Source organism: Osmerus mordax, chromosome 9 (genome assembly GCF_038355195.1).
Source record: "Osmerus mordax isolate fOsmMor3 chromosome 9, fOsmMor3.pri, whole genome shotgun sequence".
NCBI classification, from domain to species: domain Eukaryota; kingdom Metazoa; phylum Chordata; class Actinopteri; order Osmeriformes; family Osmeridae; genus Osmerus; species Osmerus mordax.
In genome coordinates, this window is record NC_090058.1 from 10,787,796 (window position 1) to 10,807,552 (window position 19,757).

General features: G+C 44.6%; 2 protein-coding genes across 3 annotated transcripts; both read left to right on the forward strand.

Moving 5' to 3' along the window:
- Positions 1 to 727: 727 nt before the first annotated feature.
- Positions 728 to 5,099, forward strand: LOC136948790 (26S proteasome regulatory subunit 10B-like). Its single transcript, XM_067242840.1, has 14 exons — positions 728 to 843; positions 1,282 to 1,361; positions 1,462 to 1,501; positions 1,653 to 1,705; positions 1,812 to 1,879; positions 2,069 to 2,183; positions 2,336 to 2,423; positions 3,245 to 3,306; positions 3,395 to 3,518; positions 3,639 to 3,700; positions 3,869 to 3,989; positions 4,115 to 4,195; positions 4,309 to 4,380; positions 4,474 to 5,099. The coding sequence occupies exons 1-14, from the start codon at positions 759 to 761 to the stop codon at positions 4,590 to 4,592; spliced, it is 1,170 nt and encodes a 389-aa protein (XP_067098941.1). The 5' UTR covers positions 728 to 758; the 3' UTR covers positions 4,593 to 5,099.
- A 934-nt stretch (positions 5,100 to 6,033) lies between these two features.
- Positions 6,034 to 14,808, forward strand: lbh (LBH regulator of WNT signaling pathway). Of its 2 annotated transcripts, XM_067243092.1 has the most exons (4): positions 6,034 to 6,224; positions 10,782 to 10,879; positions 11,057 to 11,159; positions 12,981 to 14,808. In XM_067243092.1, exons 3-4 carry the CDS (start codon positions 11,082 to 11,084, stop codon positions 13,182 to 13,184), a joined length of 282 nt encoding a protein of 93 aa, XP_067099193.1. In that variant the 5' UTR covers positions 6,034 to 6,224; positions 10,782 to 10,879; positions 11,057 to 11,081; the 3' UTR covers positions 13,185 to 14,808. The 2 variants fall into 2 exon arrangements, with proteins under 2 accessions (XP_067099193.1, XP_067099192.1); XM_067243091.1 differs by lacking the exon at positions 10,782 to 10,879.
- The last annotated feature ends 4,949 nt before the right edge of the window (positions 14,809 to 19,757 follow it).

The following is a 19,757-nucleotide window of genomic DNA, read 5'->3' on the forward strand; positions in this document are numbered from 1 at the left end:
ACTGATTTCCCTACATTTCCCACTGTATATTATGGAAGTCAGGTGGCTGAGCGGTTAGGGAATCGGGCTAGTAATCAGAAGGTTGCCGGTTCGATTCCTGGCCATGCATAATTATGTTGTGTCCTTGGGCAAGGCACTTCACCCTACTTGCCTCGGGGGGAATGTCCCTGTACTTACTGTAAGTCGCTCTGGATAAGAGCGTCTGCTAAATGACTAAATGTAAATATTACAGTCTGATCGGACGCAATACAGTAATGCTGGGGATGTATTTTACAGTGATCATTATGTGAGTAACATATTTACCTGCAAGTGAGGAAAGTGGTTCCCCCCTCCTATTTTAAGTGTCATCTACACATCAGTCTTTTATGCTGTGGTTCACCTCTGTATATAACAGTATGACCATTTATAAAGCAATACAGTAATGCTGTTGATGTATTATACTGTGATCAGTAATACGTTTCATCAGTAAGAGATAGAGCAATACAACTTACTATAGGCTACTATACCTACTATACTAGCCAGTATTTGAGTCAAATTAACTACATTTAGTCATTTAGCAGACGCTCTTATCCAGAGCGACTTACAGTAAGTACAGGGACATTCTCCCCGAGTGTGCCTCAAGTGTACCTTATGCTCATGGAAAGTAGGTTATATAAATCACATTCAGCTCAACCAAGCAACAAGATAAAACGTCATGATTTCGCGCACGCGCAAGTAAGGGGGAACAGGGGAACTGAATTCTGTACAACACCGGTGTCATGGCGGATACAAGAGACAAGGGGCTGCAAGATTACAGAAAGAAATTGCTTGAACATAAAGAAATTGATGGGCGCCTGAAAGAACGTGAGTAGATGTTGATAGTTAAATACATAGTTTGGTCAGGTGCTAGCTTGTGCTGCTCAAACAAAACTTTCCAGCTTTTGAAAGACAAATAACAACTGCTGACCAAGAAGACGCTTTGTCATGCAAGCTTTCTAGCATGCAGTGCCAGATACTGTAGCGAACGTCAATACCCCTGGCTAATTGACAAAATACAGTATCTTAAATTTCTGGTGTCGTGTATCTTCTCGTGTTGTGGCCAAAGGTGTAGTTTCTTCTTTAATCGATTGTTTACCAATGACGCTAGCAATGCTGAGCAGCTAGCCGGTAACGTAGCTACAGTAGCTCGCTAATAATGTAGCCGTCCACAGCTTAATCTGCTAAAAGAAGTAACTTTATAATACATTTTCTTCCAAGCTAGTTGGCTAGCTACTATTGTTTGTGACTGTTTTATCTACACAGTTCGTGAGCAGTTGAGGGAGCAGACAAAACAATATGAAAAGTCAGAAAACGACCTTAAAGCACTGCAAAGTGTTGGACAGGTAAGCAGCTATACCCCCAATACCTTCTGTCCTTTCTTGTTGATTGACCTTTCGATGTTGTTGTCTACAACTAATCATTTTACGTTTTCCTGTACTGTAGATTGTTGGTGAGGTCCTTAAACAGTTGACTGAGGAGAAATGTAAGTGCTGAAGTAACTGATACTCACAGGAAATCACTGTTGAACTGTAATGTCTGGAAATGAATGTCAGTTAATGTACCAATGTAGCTATGCAATTCTTTCATGTCTGGTAAGAAAAGAGAGTATAATAATTGTGTCTGCACTTTAACAGTTATTGTCAAAGCAACAAATGGCCCAAGATATGTAGTTGGCTGCAGACGACAGGTATTACTCGTCATCATATTGCATGATCTATAAATGTTTATTCTATTGCCAACAAACATAAATGTTAGGTCAGCAATAAACCTGTCCAATACTTTTTTTGATGCAGCTGGACAAGTCCATGCTGAAACCAGGAACAAGAGTTGCTTTGGACATGACCACTCTGACCATCATGAGGTGAATGGCTCCCCTCCTCAAGTTCCCACATGCAATTTATGTAACTCAGCCTATTCTCAAATACTTTTGGACATTTTTAATGACTACCATGGAATGTCTGCATCTCTACTTCTCAGAACCTCTGACCATAATCGGTACTAGTTATACACGGTGTGTGATGCCTTATGTCTTGTGACTGTGCCCCTGCAGGTACCTGCCCAGAGAGGTTGACCCCCTGGTGTACAACATGTCCCATGAAGACCCAGGAAGTGTCTCCTATTCTGAAATCGGAGGCTTGGCTGAACAGATCAGAGAGCTTCGTGAGGTATGTCAGTATCACGCAGTATCTAAACAAAGAAAAGAAAAAAGATCTTGCACATATAATAATAATAATAATAATAATAATAATAATAATACCGGGGGAGTAATTGTACATCTATGGACAGAGGAGGGAGTACATCTGCTGCTGTGTTTCAGGTGATTGAGCTCCCCCTCACTAACCCTGAGCTGTTCCTGAGGGTAGGCATCATCCCTCCCAAAGGCTGTCTACTCTACGGACCCCCAGGTGAGAGGGCTGACTCCCCACAGCTCACCCACTGTGGCCCCTCCCTGACTCACCACAGCTCACCCACCCTGACTCCCCACAGCTCACCCACTGTGGCCCCTCCCTGACTCCCCACAGCTCACCCACCCTGACTCCCCACAGCTCACCCACTAGGCCCCTCCCTGACTCCTCACAGCTCACCCACCCTGACCCCCTCCCTGACTCCTCACAGCTCACCCACCCTGACTCCTCACAGCTCACGCACCCTGGCACCCTCCCTGACTCCTCACAGCTCACCCACCCTGACTCCTCACAGCTCACCCACCCTGGCCCCCTCCCTGACTCCTCACAGCTCACCCACCCTGACTCCTCACAGCTCACCCACCCTGGCCCCCTCCCTGACTCCTCACAGCTCACCCACCCTGACTCCTCACAGCTCACCCACCCTGGCACCCTCCCTGACTCCTCACAGCTCACCCACCCTGACTCCTCACAGCTCACCCACCCTGGCACCCTCCCTGACTCCTCACAGCTCACCCACCCTGGCCCCCTCCCTGACTCCTCACAGCTCACCCACCCTGACTCCTCACAGCTCACCCACCCTGGCACCCTCCCTGACTCCTCACAGCTCACCCACCCTTACTCCTCACAGCTCACCCACCCTGGCCCCCTCCCTGACTCCTCACAGCTCACCCACCCTGGCACCCTCCCCGACTCCTCACAGCTCTATCACATTGACATCCCCTAGTCAACCCACAACAAGCTGTAGGGGCTGCAACACTGATTGTTCTGCTAGTTTAATGCAGTGTAATTTTGTATTTTGACATGTTCATGGTCTTCAGGAACTGGAAAGACTCTCCTGGCCAGAGCAGTAGCCAGCCAGCTTGACTGTAACTTTCTGAAGGTAAGACTTTATAGACTTGTTCTTGTTGAGTATATCAATTGTTATTGCATATCAATGATTACATGCCCTCCACCTCCCCTCTCTTCAGGTGGTGTCCAGCTCTATAGTTGATAAGTACATTGGTGAGAGTGCCAGGCTGATCAGAGAGATGTTCAACTACGCGCGAGACCACCAGCCTTGCATCATCTTCATGGATGAGATCGATGCCATAGGTACAGCCTCAGTGTGTAAACCAGTACAATGAGAATATTTTGAGTGGGGTGGTGTCAGTCGACCTTGACGCCTCCCCCTTATTGCTTCTGTAATGTGTGTGTGTGTGTGTGTGTGTGTAGGCGGCCGTCGTTTCTCTGAGGGGACGTCTGCAGACAGAGAGATTCAGAGGACACTGATGGAGGTGAGGCTCACAGCCTTAACACATACAGTGCCTCCTCATGTTTCGACATCGGCATCATTGAATCGTTGGCGAGCCCCCTCAGACTGCTCTGTCGTGCAGCCACTGGTGCCGTGGGCTCCCCGGCCAGAGCGTGATAATGCTGAGTCACTCCCCTGTTGTCTTCCTTAGCTGCTGAACCAGATGGATGGTTTTGACACCCTGCACAGAGTCAAGATGATCATGGCCACCAACCGACCTGACACGCTGGACCCTGCCCTGCTGAGGCCTGGCAGGCTGGACCGCAAGATCCGTATGTCCCCTCCCTCACCCACCCACCCACCTCCCTCTTCCACCGCCCTCCATTCCTATTTGTTGAAACTTTGCCTGTGAACTTGGTTGCAACCCTTTTATTTTGTGTGTTTTATCATTTTTCAGACATCGAACTGCCCAATGAGCAGGCTCGTATGGACATTCTAAAGATCCATTCTGGACCAATCACCAAGCATGGAGAAATGGGTCAGTCCAACAGATTTTATTCGAGTGCCGTGTTTTTTATAATAAAATATAAGATGTCCTGAGGATCTTTGAATGCAAATCACCCGGTTGATTTGAATAAAACGTCTTTGCAGATTACGAAGCAATAGTTAAGCTGTCAGATGGGTTCAACGGAGCTGATCTGAGGAACGTGTGCACTGAAGCAGGTTGGTATCCATTATAATAGACCTGTATCATGTTGAATTAGCGACGTGATCTCCCATCAAGCATTGACACCCACCACCCCTCTTGTAATCCAGGAATGTTTGCCATCCGCGCCGACCACGAGTATGTAACCCAGGAAGACTTCATGAAGGCGGTCCGAAAGGTGGCGGACTCCAAAAAACTGGAGTCCAAGCTGGACTACAAGCCTTTATGATTCATCTAAACACTGCAAGCAATCTGACAACTTCTGGCTATTTGCATGTAAGATTTGAGGAAACAGGAGAAAACACAGCAGAAATCTTATATTTGAAATGTACAGTGTAACTTGACAAACGTGTACAATTGTAGAAATTACAACACTCTACACTTTGCCGTTTTGTTTTTTGTATTTTGCTTTGAAAATATATACACAAAAATATCATCCTTATTAACCCCATTGTATGGTCTTACATACAGTATGTTAAATCCTGAGGATGAGAAGAGCAACTCTTTGATGCAAAGGATTTTATTTTTAAGAAACGACAAACAATCCAAATATAGAATTGTCATGTTCTGTCTTTCTTGTAGTCTGGTGGGAAAAAAGATTATAATTTGAATAACTGAAAATAAAATGTGTTACTCAGTAAAATGCTTGTAAATCTATGCCTGGGACTGATGCCCAGAATCAGGCCTGGACCATGTTTCTAGTTGCCAATAAACTTTGATATTGTTTGAAAGTGAATGGCTACCGTTTTAACTGGGTATAAGGAGCTTTTCAAAATGAAATACTTAAAATACTATAGGAAACACCTTTCAGCCATATCTTGCATACCTGGGGCTTACAAAAAGCTGACCTGTAAGTGCATTATTACTTAGATGATCTTGTGTTATGACGCTTGCCACCAGATGGCATTGATGGACCTTACTACATGCTTTGAAGACTGCAGGTTCTCACCAATGCTTCATTAAGTGATGTCCACCAGCTCTCTCCTTTGTCATATGTTTTTTAAGTAATGTGCGTGTTGAGGAAGGGGTTTGAAGAACAGCTGGCCATTTCTATTAGGTGTAAATGGCCTTGTATGACAAAAAAATTTTTTTTTACATGAGACTACATATGACCTTCACATGACCTGGAAAAGATAAAGTTGCCTGCTGTAAAATGTGAAATACATTCAAATGTTTGGCATATGTCGACGGATTGTAACATATGTGTTGTGTATCACTAAATACCCGCGTATCAGCAATATCAACACGGACAAGAAAAGGTCAAACGTGTTCTAGAAACAACATTTGGTAGCTATATTTCTTCGAATTGCTGGACATCAAATTACTCTAGTGATCTACATTCAGATTGTGCGCATTCAATTTGTGGACAATCTATTATTAGATTACAAGAATAAGCGACTTTTTCCTTTTTCTGCATAGACACATTTTGTCGCCTTAGCGACTATCAATGAACAGTGCTGCAGTATCTTGATTTTCCAATGAAATTGTTCATCCCTGCTATCGTCATTGGGTGCGAAGCACATGTGTTCTGATTGGTCCTTGGTGATTTTACCGCTGCCATTGAAGAATTCGAGTCCGTGAGGAGGAGGTGTGTCTGTAGCGGAACAAGTACACGCCTCTTACATAAATACTCAATACAAGAGAGATTAGACGGACAAATCGCTGAACAATTGTAAAGTCACTGCGGTTGCCAACCAATTTTGTCTTTGCTCTGTGAAGTCGCTCTTCTTTTCAAGGGACGGGTACTCAGTGTTGGTGGAGAATAAGAACGCTGTTAACCGGATCTCCGACAGATTACTTTGATCATCAGAATTAATTGCAGGTGTGAATTCATGTCTGTGTATTCTCCCCAAATATACTGGTGAGTAGGCAACATGTTACACTTGACTAATGTTCAAATTGTTTTTCAGTCACTTAACTGCAGCAATGAAGCCTGATTATTTAGATAAACAATGCATGTAGCCTATAGGCTACGTTGTAATAATTGCATTCAAAGGAGACTGAGAGTTGCCTAGTTGTGCGAATTAATGAAGGAAGAGAAGCAAGTCACGTTAATTAGCCTACTAGCGCCTAAATAGCGCATGTCCGCAACACCCACTTAGTTTCCACAGGCGGTCATAACACCCCATAAAATAGAAAGAAACAAGTTCAGGATGTCTTAAACCAATGTTTCCAAATGGCGTTGTGACAGGTGCAGTTTCACCACTTGTTCGGTGGGCTTGCTTTAAGTTAAAAAGTCCACGTTAATTTTACCGCTGTTCTATAAAATCTAATTATGTAGCCTATAGAGATAGTTGTTCGTTTATATGTCAGCTATTTTGAAGGAACTCAAATCCAAAATGAAATGCCAAAATAAATATATCGTCAGAGGGATGCTATCAGGCTACATTTGCATGAGTGAGAAATGCCTTTCGTCGGAAAATAAGAAACTGAGTCTAACCTGCCAACCGTTTGAAATTGCTTGACCTTTTGTGGCGTCAACCCAGTCTGACGCCAAGCTCGTGCGTCAGGTGTGGCGGTCGACGCAGTAGAGAAAGATGGGCTCTCATGAGTCAATTTATGCACGGTTTAAATTCATGCAGTCAGTGCATCATATCTCTTTGTGGCCACTAGATTGTCTGTCGATTCTTCTTTTTGTAAGCTATTTTCTCAGTTCTGTGCGGACACATTGTGTACTAAAGACCAGATGGTGAAACCCCAATTGATAGAAAGTACATTCCTTTTGAGAAGGAGGATGTGCAAGCTGTTGATTAGACATTGTTCTGCTTCTGTGTTTTTGTAACCTCTGCCAGTCTGTTCTCATCCAGGAAGTATAGGCCCAACCTCGATCTTCACTGTAAAACCACAAACCCGCTCTCCCTGTGCTGTTCTTATCTCTACCGAAGTGTGGCTTCTAAGATGCTATAAGGGGAACCCTTTTTCTTCTTGAGATCCACATTATAGTCTCTATATAGTGTGCCTCAAAGTTGTAGTTTTTTGTCAAACTGACTGGTTGCCTCAAAGGTCACATCAAAAACTGCTCCTGAGCAAGCCTGTAGAAAGGTATGCATCAAAATTCAGTTATCCCTAACCAGTGATAACGATTTGGTTCTCCTTTCATTTAGGTTAGGATAAGGGTGTGTAGTCTAATCTTCTTATTCAACATCTGTAAGACGGGGGACTGCTCCCCCTAGTTTTATGGCCATGAGCCAACCATTCTATTACAGTTCTGGGTCCTGACACAGCACTCACCCCCTACACACCTCCTGCTTGTGTGCGCGACTTGGCATCCTCAGAAGCTCAGTGTTGGTATGGAATGTCAGAGCCTTGGCTTTGTCGCCATGCCGAGATTGGTCAGCCACACTGTGTTCACAACGCAACCTTCTAGTAAAAGTTGAATGAACATGTAGGGCAATTGCTAAGTGTTAGATACACCAAAAAAGAGGACAAGACTAAATGGAACAGTTCTACTAACCGGTTTGTTTTGTAACACGTAATTAAGGGAGATTAGTAAGCGCAAGCTGCTCTTTCCATAATGGTGACGGGGGTCATGAAGGTTGATTTGGACTTGATGGGCACGTTTCCACACTTGAGACGAGACCTGATCCGATGACCTCTGTTCCCGATAATTAGCCATATCCTATCTCTGACTAATCCAAGTCATCCCACCGTGTCCTCAATCATAGATTAATGGCATCAAATCTCTCTCTGGCCCTTGTGCTAAACACCCCCCACACGTACACACCCACGCATGTGCACACACCCTTTAAAATCACATGACTTTAGGGACACTTGTACCAGCTCTCAGATTAGTCTTGTCTGGCTCTTGGTCCTATGGATGGGTCAGGATTAGTGTTTGTATGCCCATGAAAAACGTGTCTGGCATCCATGTCTTGACCTAGCTAGAGCATCCTGGTAAGGCAGGTGGGAAGAAACATCTATAGGTGGAGAATAACCTGATGGCAGGTTCATGATCATGTGGTACGTTATCATGTTGTGGGTTCTCGACAGCCTTCACACTGCATACCTGACAGGATATGGCGATGTCTGCTGCTGAAACCTGTGGCCTATTTGTGTTGTGTACCGTTTGCCTTCTCTTGTGCGTGGTTCACACTGTTGCTTATTTTGCCAGATCCTGTCTGCACAGGGTAGACGTTCTCCAATGTTTGGTGCTACTTACTGATGGGCTACTGCAGTGAAACGGGTTCTGAGGGTTCTTTTTTCAACTTGATGTAATTTCGGCATGGTAAAAACTCACTCGTGGCCATTTTGAAAATGTGTTAAGTCATATATAGGGATTGCGTTGTAAAGTTATGCACAGTCCGTAAAACTACAGTGGAGCGTTAACCAGGCTTTAGTCTGTCAGTTTCTTATTTCCTGTGGTCCCAAAGTTCACCTAAGCTGGGGGTCAGTTGGTTCTACAGAAGGCTTAGCATGACTGCTGAAGAGGATGGGGAGGCAAGAGTTAGGTTTGAGAAAGGTCTGCCACATTGTGTATCCTCGTCCTGGCCTCCCTGCTTCTCCCTGTAATGGATCTGAATGGTATGCGAGTTCTCTCCCAGGGTGAACTGTTACTTGGGCTCTCCAACTTCCTTCTCATTGTACCCTTTTTATTATGCTGCTGTTCTGTTATTCTTAGCCAAGCAGGATGTTTATACGATCCCAGAGCAGAAATATGACTGGCAAGGCCTAAGTGTTTATCCTTCTCCTACTCCACTACTCAAGTCTGTCCTGTCCCCCGTACAGTGCGTCTTCCGTCTCTGTCTCTGTGTGGATGAAAGAAGTTTAAGAGCAGCGCTGCTGAAATTAAGCTTTCCATCGCTGAAGCCTGCATATCCTCTTGGTCTACTTTTTTATTTTTAGATCCCCGGCCATTGTTTTATCCACCCATGCTTGTCCTCAACCAAAAAAAAACCCGATTTAAGAGTCATGTTTTTGGAGTGTCCTACTGCATTCCAAATGCCTTTACTGAGAACCTCAAGGCCCTCCCAGCCCTGTATGACAGTCAATGGGACAAGTGGTATGTGACTTGGAAATGGAAAACATTGATTGTCAGCGGATGGTCGTCATCGCTCCAGGGTGTGGCAGTATGTTGTGGCATGTATTGATCCATCGCCACACCATCTCTTATTCCCCCCCCCCCCCCCCCCCCCCCCATTTTAAACCAATCTTTTATTTTATTTTTATTGACTCCTAAGTAAATCAGTGTACTATAATGTATAAATCATTAAGATGTTATCCCAAAGAATGCACACCAGCCCAAGTGCCCTGTTTTGATAGCATTAGGCCAGAAGAACCTTTTGAGATAAGTGACGTGTTGGAAAATGGAGCCCTGGGGCTTTAAATGCAATTATTGGACTGACAGCAATTTAAAGATTGAATCTGCTGTTTAATCCCTATAGATCAGACTGATGCTGAGCTTGTATTGCTTTCTAGTCTTATTCACTCACTCGCTGAGGCTGAAAAGGATCTAAATGTTGTTTTAGGAGTTTTCCACCATACGCGCGCACACACACGTGTGTGTATATATACATATATGTGTGTATGCCATCGGAAAATACATCTCGATTCAAAATGTCTCATGGCTGAACCCCCAGAGAGTTTGCCAACGTGATGCAGACTTGCCACTGTCATTTGCTTCACAAAGGGACTCTCACTGCCTTTTTGTTTAGAACCAAACTTCTGATCTGAGACTCAGCAATACGTTGCCAAAAATAAGCTTTGGCAAACTTTTTATAATAAGACATTACTTAAGAGGTGGGTTTAAGCCTTAAGCCTGGGATTGACTTGAGAAAAGTCAAACATCATGAGTTGCGTATTGAAAGCTTGTACTTTCACAGTCTGTGTCTCAACTCGGTGTGTTGCTGTTTATTGCCAGTGTGTCAACATTGCTTACCATGCATCTTTCATTTGTAGAGATGTAAACAAAATGTTTTTGTTCATTCAAGTTACTCATCCTAGCCAGGCCAACGTTGCCACACTGACCACCATGCCGTCACGCTTTTAAATGGTGTGAGAATCCTTCTGCCATCTTGTTTCTCAGATCTGTGGCCCCAAGAATAGGCTTTCTCTTCCTCCTATAGCACATGTTTGACACCAGTCATCCCTCAGAAGTGATGTGACTGGAAAGCAGCATTCCAAAAAGCATAAATAAACCTCTCTTTACTCAAGCTAAAATGGAAACTTCAGTGAAACTTTCAATAGTGTTTAGGTTTCAGATGAAAGGGCAATGTACGCCCGCCCACTGCACACTTTCACAATGACTCTGTCCTCTCCATAGAAGGCACCAAAACAATTCATCCTGAGCCAAAAGGAGGCTAACTACTGTAACATTAACCACAACGCCTCAGCTAGCATGGTTTTGCAGTGCATGCCATGTTACGCTTCATTCCATTTCAGTGGTCAGGTTTCTCTAAATACCTGGCCTTACATTTTACAGACAAACCCAGACTGATGTTAACTAAGGGTCTACATCGCCTCAGTGGAACATCTCATCTTGCTTGTCTGGTTCTCACATCACCACCTACACCTCAAAAGGTATATACCGGTACTCTTGGTCGGTTTGACGTAAACTCCCCGACTGCAGGAAAGCAGATCTAGATAGTTGTAAGCTAGATGTAACAAAATTCCACTCTCGGTTCCACTATCCTGTAATGCAGAAGCTTCCTCCCAATTAGGTGTGTGTTAACCTTCAGTGTCTCCTGTCTCCTGCAGCCCAGTGTTTGTGCCCAGGAGAGACATGACTGAGGTAATGATCACCAGCACCCCCATGGAGGACATGAGGCTCAGCCCCAGCAAGGATCGTCTCACCTTCCAGGTAGGACACACTCGGAGTCCCTGCCTCCATTATCTATGCCCAGGTGGTGTACAGGGAACTCTTTAGTTCAAATCTAAACCACCTATTCCCATGCCTAGCATACATCCACTCTGACATCCTTATTGGGGTAAGAAGAACTATCCTGCCATGCTTTAGGGAGCTGATGGAGGAAGAGGGGGATGTAGACTGGACCCAGAGGGAGGAGGTAGACTTCCTCTTCCTGTCGTGGTTCACACCCCAGCTGTGGGAGGGAGGGAAGGAAGGGGCGGAAAGACTCAGAGGAAAAGTGGTCTGCATGCTACTTCTAACACCCCTTTCCCCATTTCCACTACTGCGCTGCTAGCCCAACTTTAGTCTCAGTCTCTTCCTCCATGGCCTGACTGTGATGGTAGTGGTTAGGCATCCCCCCCCCCCCCTCTTATACTGGTGGCTTCTCAAGTCTATGGATCCACCACCCACAGTGACACCAGATGTTTTCCTGCAAGGTGGCACCCACCTCTGATCTGCTTATGAGTGGTGACTGTCTTTGAGGGAGGGAGGGGTAGTAGTAGTCTGGTCTTCCATATTCAAATGGACAGTGGGACCCTCGTACAGTCAGTTAGGAAAAGGTAGCCTTCTGCCTAACCCTCTACTGAAGTCAGTCAAAACGGTTACAATTCCTGCACCCTCTCCTCTTTTTCTCTCCCTCCACTCCCGCCCCTACAACCCAAAATAGCCATCGCTGTGCATCGCTGGTGATGTGTCGTGGTTTTCCGGCCCCTGGAAGTGAAGCTGTGGCATGTGTGAGCTGGGGGTCCACAGGCAAGGTCACTCGTTAGCCAACTCCCCTCGGTGCTGACGCACAGCTGACTTCAGCAGCGCATGCAGGGAGACGCAGACACTAAAGCTGTCGACACGCACACATGGTGTTCAGATGGGGGTGCACATGCTCACACGCAGAATCTCAAATATCCCATTCTAACAGGAACCATATCTCACACTAACACACACACAATCACGCTGCGCACACTCTTGCACACTCATCACCCATAGCTCAGATACTCCCATGGTCATATACACGGCTGTTTTCAGGAGGCGCAAATTTACAGCCACAAATTTGGGTGTGTGCGTGCGCACACAGTCAGTCTGACACTTCCTCGCTCAAACGTTTTGTCATTCCTCTCCCCCCTCATCCCTAATGTATGACACTCAGGGAGATTTGGACACAGCTGGACCCTTTCTCTGTCCGTCTCCTCCTTCTCACTCGACCCCATCTAATGCTTTCTTTCCACTGGGCTCTTTGCCCAGACAAGCGACATCACTTTCCCCCCATCCAGTGTCTCTAAGTGAAATATGCAGGACTAAAAATATTCTTCCACTTTATCCAAACGGCAAAAAAAAATTAAATAAATGCTTTTCTTGGACTTGAAGTTCTTCCCCTGGGCCCTTTTCTACCTCGATCTCAGAACCAGAGAGAGACTGTGGCCGGTGACTAATCACAGCAGCCTGGCCTGTGTCGACTGCTCTTTCAGTCTCTCTCACGGGACTTCATTTTCTGATCCAGACATGCAGATCTTCAGGCCTGACTGCAAGACACAACTTGTGACTTTCTCATGACCCTCATTTCTGATTCTGCGCAAAAAGCAAGAGAAACTTGGGCGTTGGTGACAGAAGAGTCACTTCAAAGTGTTGATTTGCATGCCGGCATATTTATTGCATAAATCCTGTCACTTTGGGTCACGTGACAATGTTGTTGTTCTACATTGGCTACGTGTGTGTGTCCTTTTACTGAATCAGCCACCCAGAGCTTCATGTCTCTGTTTCTGTCTTCCCTCCCCCCAGATATTCCCAGACCCTTCTGACTTTGAGCGCTGCTGTAAGCTGAAGGACCGTCTGCCGTCCATCGTGGTGGAGCCCACGGAGGGTGAGGTGGAGAGCGGGGAGCTGCGGTGGCCTCCGGAGGAGTTCCTCGTTAGCGATGGAGAGGAAGAGGAAAGCAACGGTGCAAATCCAAATGTACAGCCAGTGCAGAATACTCAGCATTAGAAGACCAGCAGCAACTTCCTTCCTCCGCTCTACATCTGCCCCATCACATACACACACCAATGCTGTACATCACTTCCCTAATAAACTGACGGCTCACTTTACACTCTTATTGACTGACACCAAAGCATAATTTACTCTAACCAATTCACACTCCACACCTGCAAACAGGATTGTGAGACCACAACCCTAATGTGTTCCTTGAGAACCACATACATCCATCTACACTTTGGTATGAAGATGCACACGCTTAAATCCAGCATTGTCCATTTTGTTTTACAATGGAAGTGCAGTCTGACATGGATAGCTCTCTATGGCTGGTGCCATAACCCAAGAGACTTCTTGTATACCCATATGTGACTGCTGTAGTGTTGCCCACACATGCATTTGTTGTCCATACCTGTGTGTAGTACATTAATTTAAATGTCATATGTATGACTGATTTCTGTCAATGCATCCCAGTCTGTCAACAGAAGTCAGTGTTTGTGCGCATGTCAAGGTTTTTTTTTATTAGTTTTTTTTCTTCATTATGGTGCATTGTGATGAGTAAAGTTTGAAGGGTTTCAGTGACATGACAAGGAGGCAGTTGGTCAGGCAAGACAGACAGGAAGGAAGGAAGAATGCCTTGTGGACAGGAGTAACTGCTTTAACACGGGGGGTGGAGTATAGGGTAGAGTATTGGAACATAAACAACTTTGATGTGGTGTTAATTCCTAACAGCGATGGTGGCTGTGACGAATTGGCGTCAAAGCTGGTTCTGCACTGAAGCACTCGTGTGCTTTTTTTTTCTCCCCCCCCTTTCTATCATCCTTTTCACACTCACAGCCTTAGCAATGAGAGAACAAATACAGCTCCTTCAGATGACAATTACTGGATAGAGAAGACCGAAAGGTCGGTGATGACCAACCAAAGAAAAGGATGTAGACCTGATGGAAGGCTGTGTAAATATCCATGTTTTACCTCAGAGACCAATACCTGAGGCCTTGTAGCGTGTTGTCACTTCTGAACTCCCGATATTTCACTGGCGGTAGTCTTCCTAATTTTGAAATCAGATGATGGTGTGTCAATTACGTGTTTAGGTTGTTTGACAACACATCAGGATCAATGAGCTAGACAGCCAATGCTTTGTAGCTAACAGTCATCTATCTTCTGATATTAAAGAATGTCCCTGTCTTGCAATAAACGTTTGTCTTGCTTATAACCCCAGGGAGTTGGTTGCCTGGCTTACTGATCCTGCCTTAAGAGATGCCATTGGGTTTCTATTGTATGCAATTTTGAGGAAAAACTGTCTGTTCATATTTTTCAACATACCCAACCTGTCTTTTTATGGAAGTTGTAAATTGTCACAGGAGTGTTCCTTATTGATGAGGTAGTCACTTTTACATGTGTACAATTATTTTTGTTCCATTTACTGTATATAAACTTGTCAGTAGTGTTTCTTTGTATTGTAGTGTTTTGGATGGCATTAGGGCTCTGTACAGAACATCTCTCTGCTGTCCCTCACTGATCCTGTGTTGTTTTTGTAAAGCTCAGGGAGAAAAACCGCCGTTAATCGCTCATTTTGTTTTGTATTTACATCACTTTCTCTGTGAAACGTGCAGAGCTTGTAAATAAACATTTGAATTTGCTTTCCTGTTTGTTTGTTTGATACAGGACGTCAAGAATCAGTCCGACAGTTGATTAGGATAGACTGATAAGGTAAAACGCTGATGAAAAATCATTTTTTCGGGGGGAACGGGGTACCCCTATAGCACAACAAAAGTTGTTTTCAAGAGACTTGCTATACTATTTCCTTTCATTTTCTCTTTGGTGAAACCTCCCCTTTCTTCAAGCCCCCTCACCTGCATGTTGTGGTTAACTTGTTACTTCCTGCCTAGTTTCTCGTCTCTGCTTGGTTCTCATCTGTTGCATACAGCTTGCCTACAGCTTGCCTCTCCTTCTCCGCTCTATGCTGCTGTCTCTCTGAATGTAAATAGATTAAATATAGCAGCGAGTGCAGAGGACCGCATGCTTCTTCCTGTGTTCTTCCCCCCCCCCCTTCATCACAAACTCTTTTAACCCTCCTGTTGTCCTGGGGCCCAAAATCATATCAAACAACCCAAAATATATTAAACATGAATCTAAGTAGATGGCCTCCTATGTAGTATCATAAAATTACCCCAAACATTGTATATAATTTTCTGTCTAACTGCCTCAAAAAAACACCTATTACGATAGGTACTGGATCAGTCCCAATGAGGTCCAACCATATCAGGATATAGAAAAGTTGAGAGATTGACAAAAAACTGGTTTTAGTCTAATCATTCATTTGAATGAGTGTATGTTTGGATTGTATGGATGTTGAAAAGAGCAGTAACTCAAAGATTTTATAATCAGTCTAGAAATCGACACAAAATGTCGTGTTCATGGTAATTACAGAACCACAACCTCCTTGACATGGTTTAAAAGATGTCTATAGGCTGTCTTTTTGGCATCCATAGTTTAATAGCTTTACCTTTTGGGGATGCTAAAAAGTTAACAAAACAGAAGTTTGACTGTTTGGTTGCATTGTACACTCAGAGCATATTAGAGCACTTACAGAATGTGACATTGTACCACATTGCACATTTAAATTCAAAGGTTTAGTAGAGTTATGAGATATATTGGACCCCGGGTCACTGTGAGAGACACCAGGGAGGTGTCAGTATTTCTTAAGACAGGAGGGTTAAGCTTCCAGTACATATGTGCAGCATGTTCTCTGAGCCACATGAAAAATACTGTTGAAGTTATCTAGCTAATGTAAACACCTATAGTTATAATTTCATGTCTAAAAGTAATGCAATTTGTCCCTCTGCTATGTGAGAATCAGGTATTGCATAAACATTGTACTCCGGGAATGGGTATATCTCAGTTGCAGATCAAGAGTTCCCAGGTTGAAGTACCTCCTGTAAAGTACATTCCTTTGGAAAGCTTCTGCTATATAAATACATTACATAACAGATAAAGGTAGGATGTGACAACAGAACCATCCTACAAATGACAATAGAACATTATTTGGGGTACAAAAAACCAATACATTGCACAAGAACCGACTGGGGGGCTTCAGGTCACTGCTACAATGGAAACTTTCCGAGGAGGTTTGTTGCTGTATAGTAGTGTGACATGGCCAGGTCAGGTTTGATGGACTTGTACCTTGTACCTGGAACTGTCCATCAAAGTTGGGAAGGGGCAGCCTTAAGGGGTCGAGGGTTTCTCAGATTGACCAGGTGGCATCTCCACAAGGTCTTAAGGCTACTTCCTGGAAGGAGAACAATGAGCTGACATTCTACCATGTTTCCTACTTCCTGGAAAAAAAGTGAAGCACAAGGAGTTATTAATATACCTGCCTGCTGATAAAGCAGAAGGGCCGTGGGATCATGCGGGAGGCCAGGGGCCAGGGAGTCATTAACAACAACTAGCTGAGTCCAGCCAGTGACCTCCAAACCCGGGGCAAGCCAGGGCCCCACAATAGCACTCAGAGGTGAAGACCAACTTGCCAGAGATAAGGCTGTCACAGGTTCAAGACAAGAAAGTAATAAATGTCCATCATATACAACCGTTTTTTGTTTGAATTCCTCTTTGTGTTTTACAAAATCCTTAGTGGCTCCATGAATCTCTCTGTTAACAACCCACATCCGTGTAAGCTAATGTTAGTGGACAAGAGAGTGGGGCCTCACTTGGCCTGGGATGAGGCCCGAGCCCTGCAGTGACATGAGGGACGGATTGTGTCTCGCACACCAACTTTAGCGTGCATCGCTACATGTTTGAATGTGTGTATGAGAACAGAGATAGAGTGTGTGTGTGTGTGTGTCTGGCTGTGTAATAAACTGTTGTCAGTCCTCTACTCTGAGCACAGTCACTGATAGCTCTTCTAGCCCATTCCTGGAATTCTTTCCAGTGGAAACAATCTGCCACTGATCCCAGTGTGTCAGCACAGTCTGACCCTTTCACCCAAGACTCCTCTCCGAGTCCCCACTGCAGCCCACACCGACATGCTCTCTCTCTCTCTCTCTCTCTCTCTCTCTCTCTCTCTCTCTCTCTCTCTCTCTCTCTCTCTCTCCACCTCTCTCTACATGCTCACACTCTAACCTGTCCCCTCACACACCCACTAGGCACTCTTGTCCCCCAGGCATCACATCTCAGGAGCTATGAACAGTGGGCTTATTGTCTCTCCATTTCTCTGTCTCTCTCTCTCTCTCTCTCTCTGTGACTCTGTGCCTTTTATATTTTCCCACGGTGGGGGTTACATAATGCAACATGACATTTGTCTTGTTTTTCACCAGTACGTTGTGTAACTGTGTGCGTTTTTGTGCCTGATTTTTTGTTGTTGTTTCGTGTTACTATGTTTGCCGTGTGCGTAAAGGAAAGATTCTTTTCCCAGGGTTTCTCCAGTGTGAGAACGTGGAGCTCTCGGGAGATGAAGAGAAAACGTTGCTTAGTTATTTATAACAAGTCTGGAGACAAGACACCAAGAGTCCACATAGCTGGCACTGCCAACAAACTGAGCAGGGGATGGTGGAGAGGTACAGAACAGAGGGAGAGGGAGGATGAAGAGATTGAGGAGTCAACAGAGGGGAGAAGGTGGATATGGAGCAGGTCTAAAATAGAGAGCACAATGTGCTGCAGCAAAGGTATCACACAGGGTCATGTTGGGTTCACTGGAGACCGTGTGAGAGATGTGGTGGCTTATGCGGTTTCTTTGGGTCACTCGAGATAAGGTGAGATGAGTTGAAGGTTTGGAACTAACTTTTCTGACACTATTGTGTCGGTGTCAATTAGTCTTCCTAAAATTAGCCTTATGTGGCTTTACCTGTGATTTTACAGGGAAACATGTCAGAGTATAATGATTAGGCTTTAAAAAAAAACAATCTAGCCCCCATTTGAGGAGAAGGAGATACGTTTTTATGGTCATCTGTTCCACCTTCCCCCACTCAGATAGAGTAAGTGAGTTTCAGTCAACATACCCTAAGGGGCCAGTAAGCTGACGCAGTGATTGCCATTCAAAACAAAGCCGTAACGATTACACAATCCATCCAAGTCAAGAACCATCAATACAGTGCCAAGCAGCTCTGGAATCAAACCCTCAACAAGGAGCGATCCGTAGACATTCCCAAGTATGCACTCACACAGCCACATATTCATTTGGGCCGATGATTCTCAACACTTAAAAGATTCATCCTCTGTTTAATAGGGTGATGTACGAGAGTGCTGCCATGTTGTCTGTGATGTTTTTGAGCTTTGATCACTGTGCCTGTCAGGGTCCAATTACGCGTGTACTTTTGTGTGTTAATGTGCTAATCCAGACTCTGCTGCTCTTCTATGGGGCGTCACTGATATAAATAGACAGCTTATGCCCCCCTAATACTCCTGGCTTGGAGACGAGACTGGAAAAACAGCCTCACCTCACAATTCTGACAATTCAGACAAGGGATAAAGAAAGAGGAGAGCAAGTGAGACGGAGAGAGAGACATTGAGAAAGAGGGAGAAAGAGAGAGAGGTGGGACTGATTTAACAAGTCTGTTGTGTGAAGATCTTCAAAGGAGCGTAAGAAAGAGGGAGACATAGATACTGTACATGCATGCTTACTTAGACCTTAGATACAGAGGGAAGTGTAGGGTGAGAGGGAGGAAGACTTGAGTTAAATCATCCCTGTCCCTTTCCTGAACCTCGACATCCCCCTCTTCCCTCCTTCTCTACTGGCAAAAAGTACAAGGGGTCATGAGGGACAAGAATGTTTAAAAACAACAAACCAGCAGAGATTTCTTCTTAAATAAAGCCTCCATTTAGTGCTATCAATAGACTCCTTTGAAAATAAACCCCAAGACATAATGTCCAATGCCCAAAAAAAGACATAATACCCCCCCCCCCCCCACTCACAGACAAAGAAAAATGGCACACTGCACTCTCATGAAACAGGCATGTAACCACAGGTGCGATGGTTCAACATAATTAACTTTTCTTTTCGTGAAACACTGCTATATTTCATGTTGTTTCATAATGAATCACCCGTACTGTTTTTCCATCAATAACCACACAGACTCCATCTTTGATGCCTCTCTGAAATGTGTTTACTACTTATATACCATATTATGCATAAATAAAACCCAACATACTCAAGTAAAGAAAGACATGTGCTTCCCTATAGATGTTTATCTTGTGTCTAAGGCGAGTGTGGTGATCGATGCGTTTCTCCAGTAGAGGTGAGCTGGCTGTGAGACACAAGTCAGAGAGGCCGCTTCACGGCTCTTGCTCTCTCTCTCTGAGGCGTTACGCTGACCCCTGAGAAGTTTACTGATAAAACCATACAGTCCACTCAGACGCTGAGATAGAGTGCATGCCAAAGGGAGCAGGTCATGGAAAAGACTTGAGTTTGAGTAAGTGCTCTCTCTCTTGTTCTTTCACTCTCTTGACACACTCCCACACATGCACACCCAACTCCAAACACACACACATACGTATTCACTCACAAAACACATGCACACTAAACACACACACACATCAGAAACACATCCCTGCCTGTTGAGGTCACTTTTAACAGTAGAATGACTGTGGGTAAAG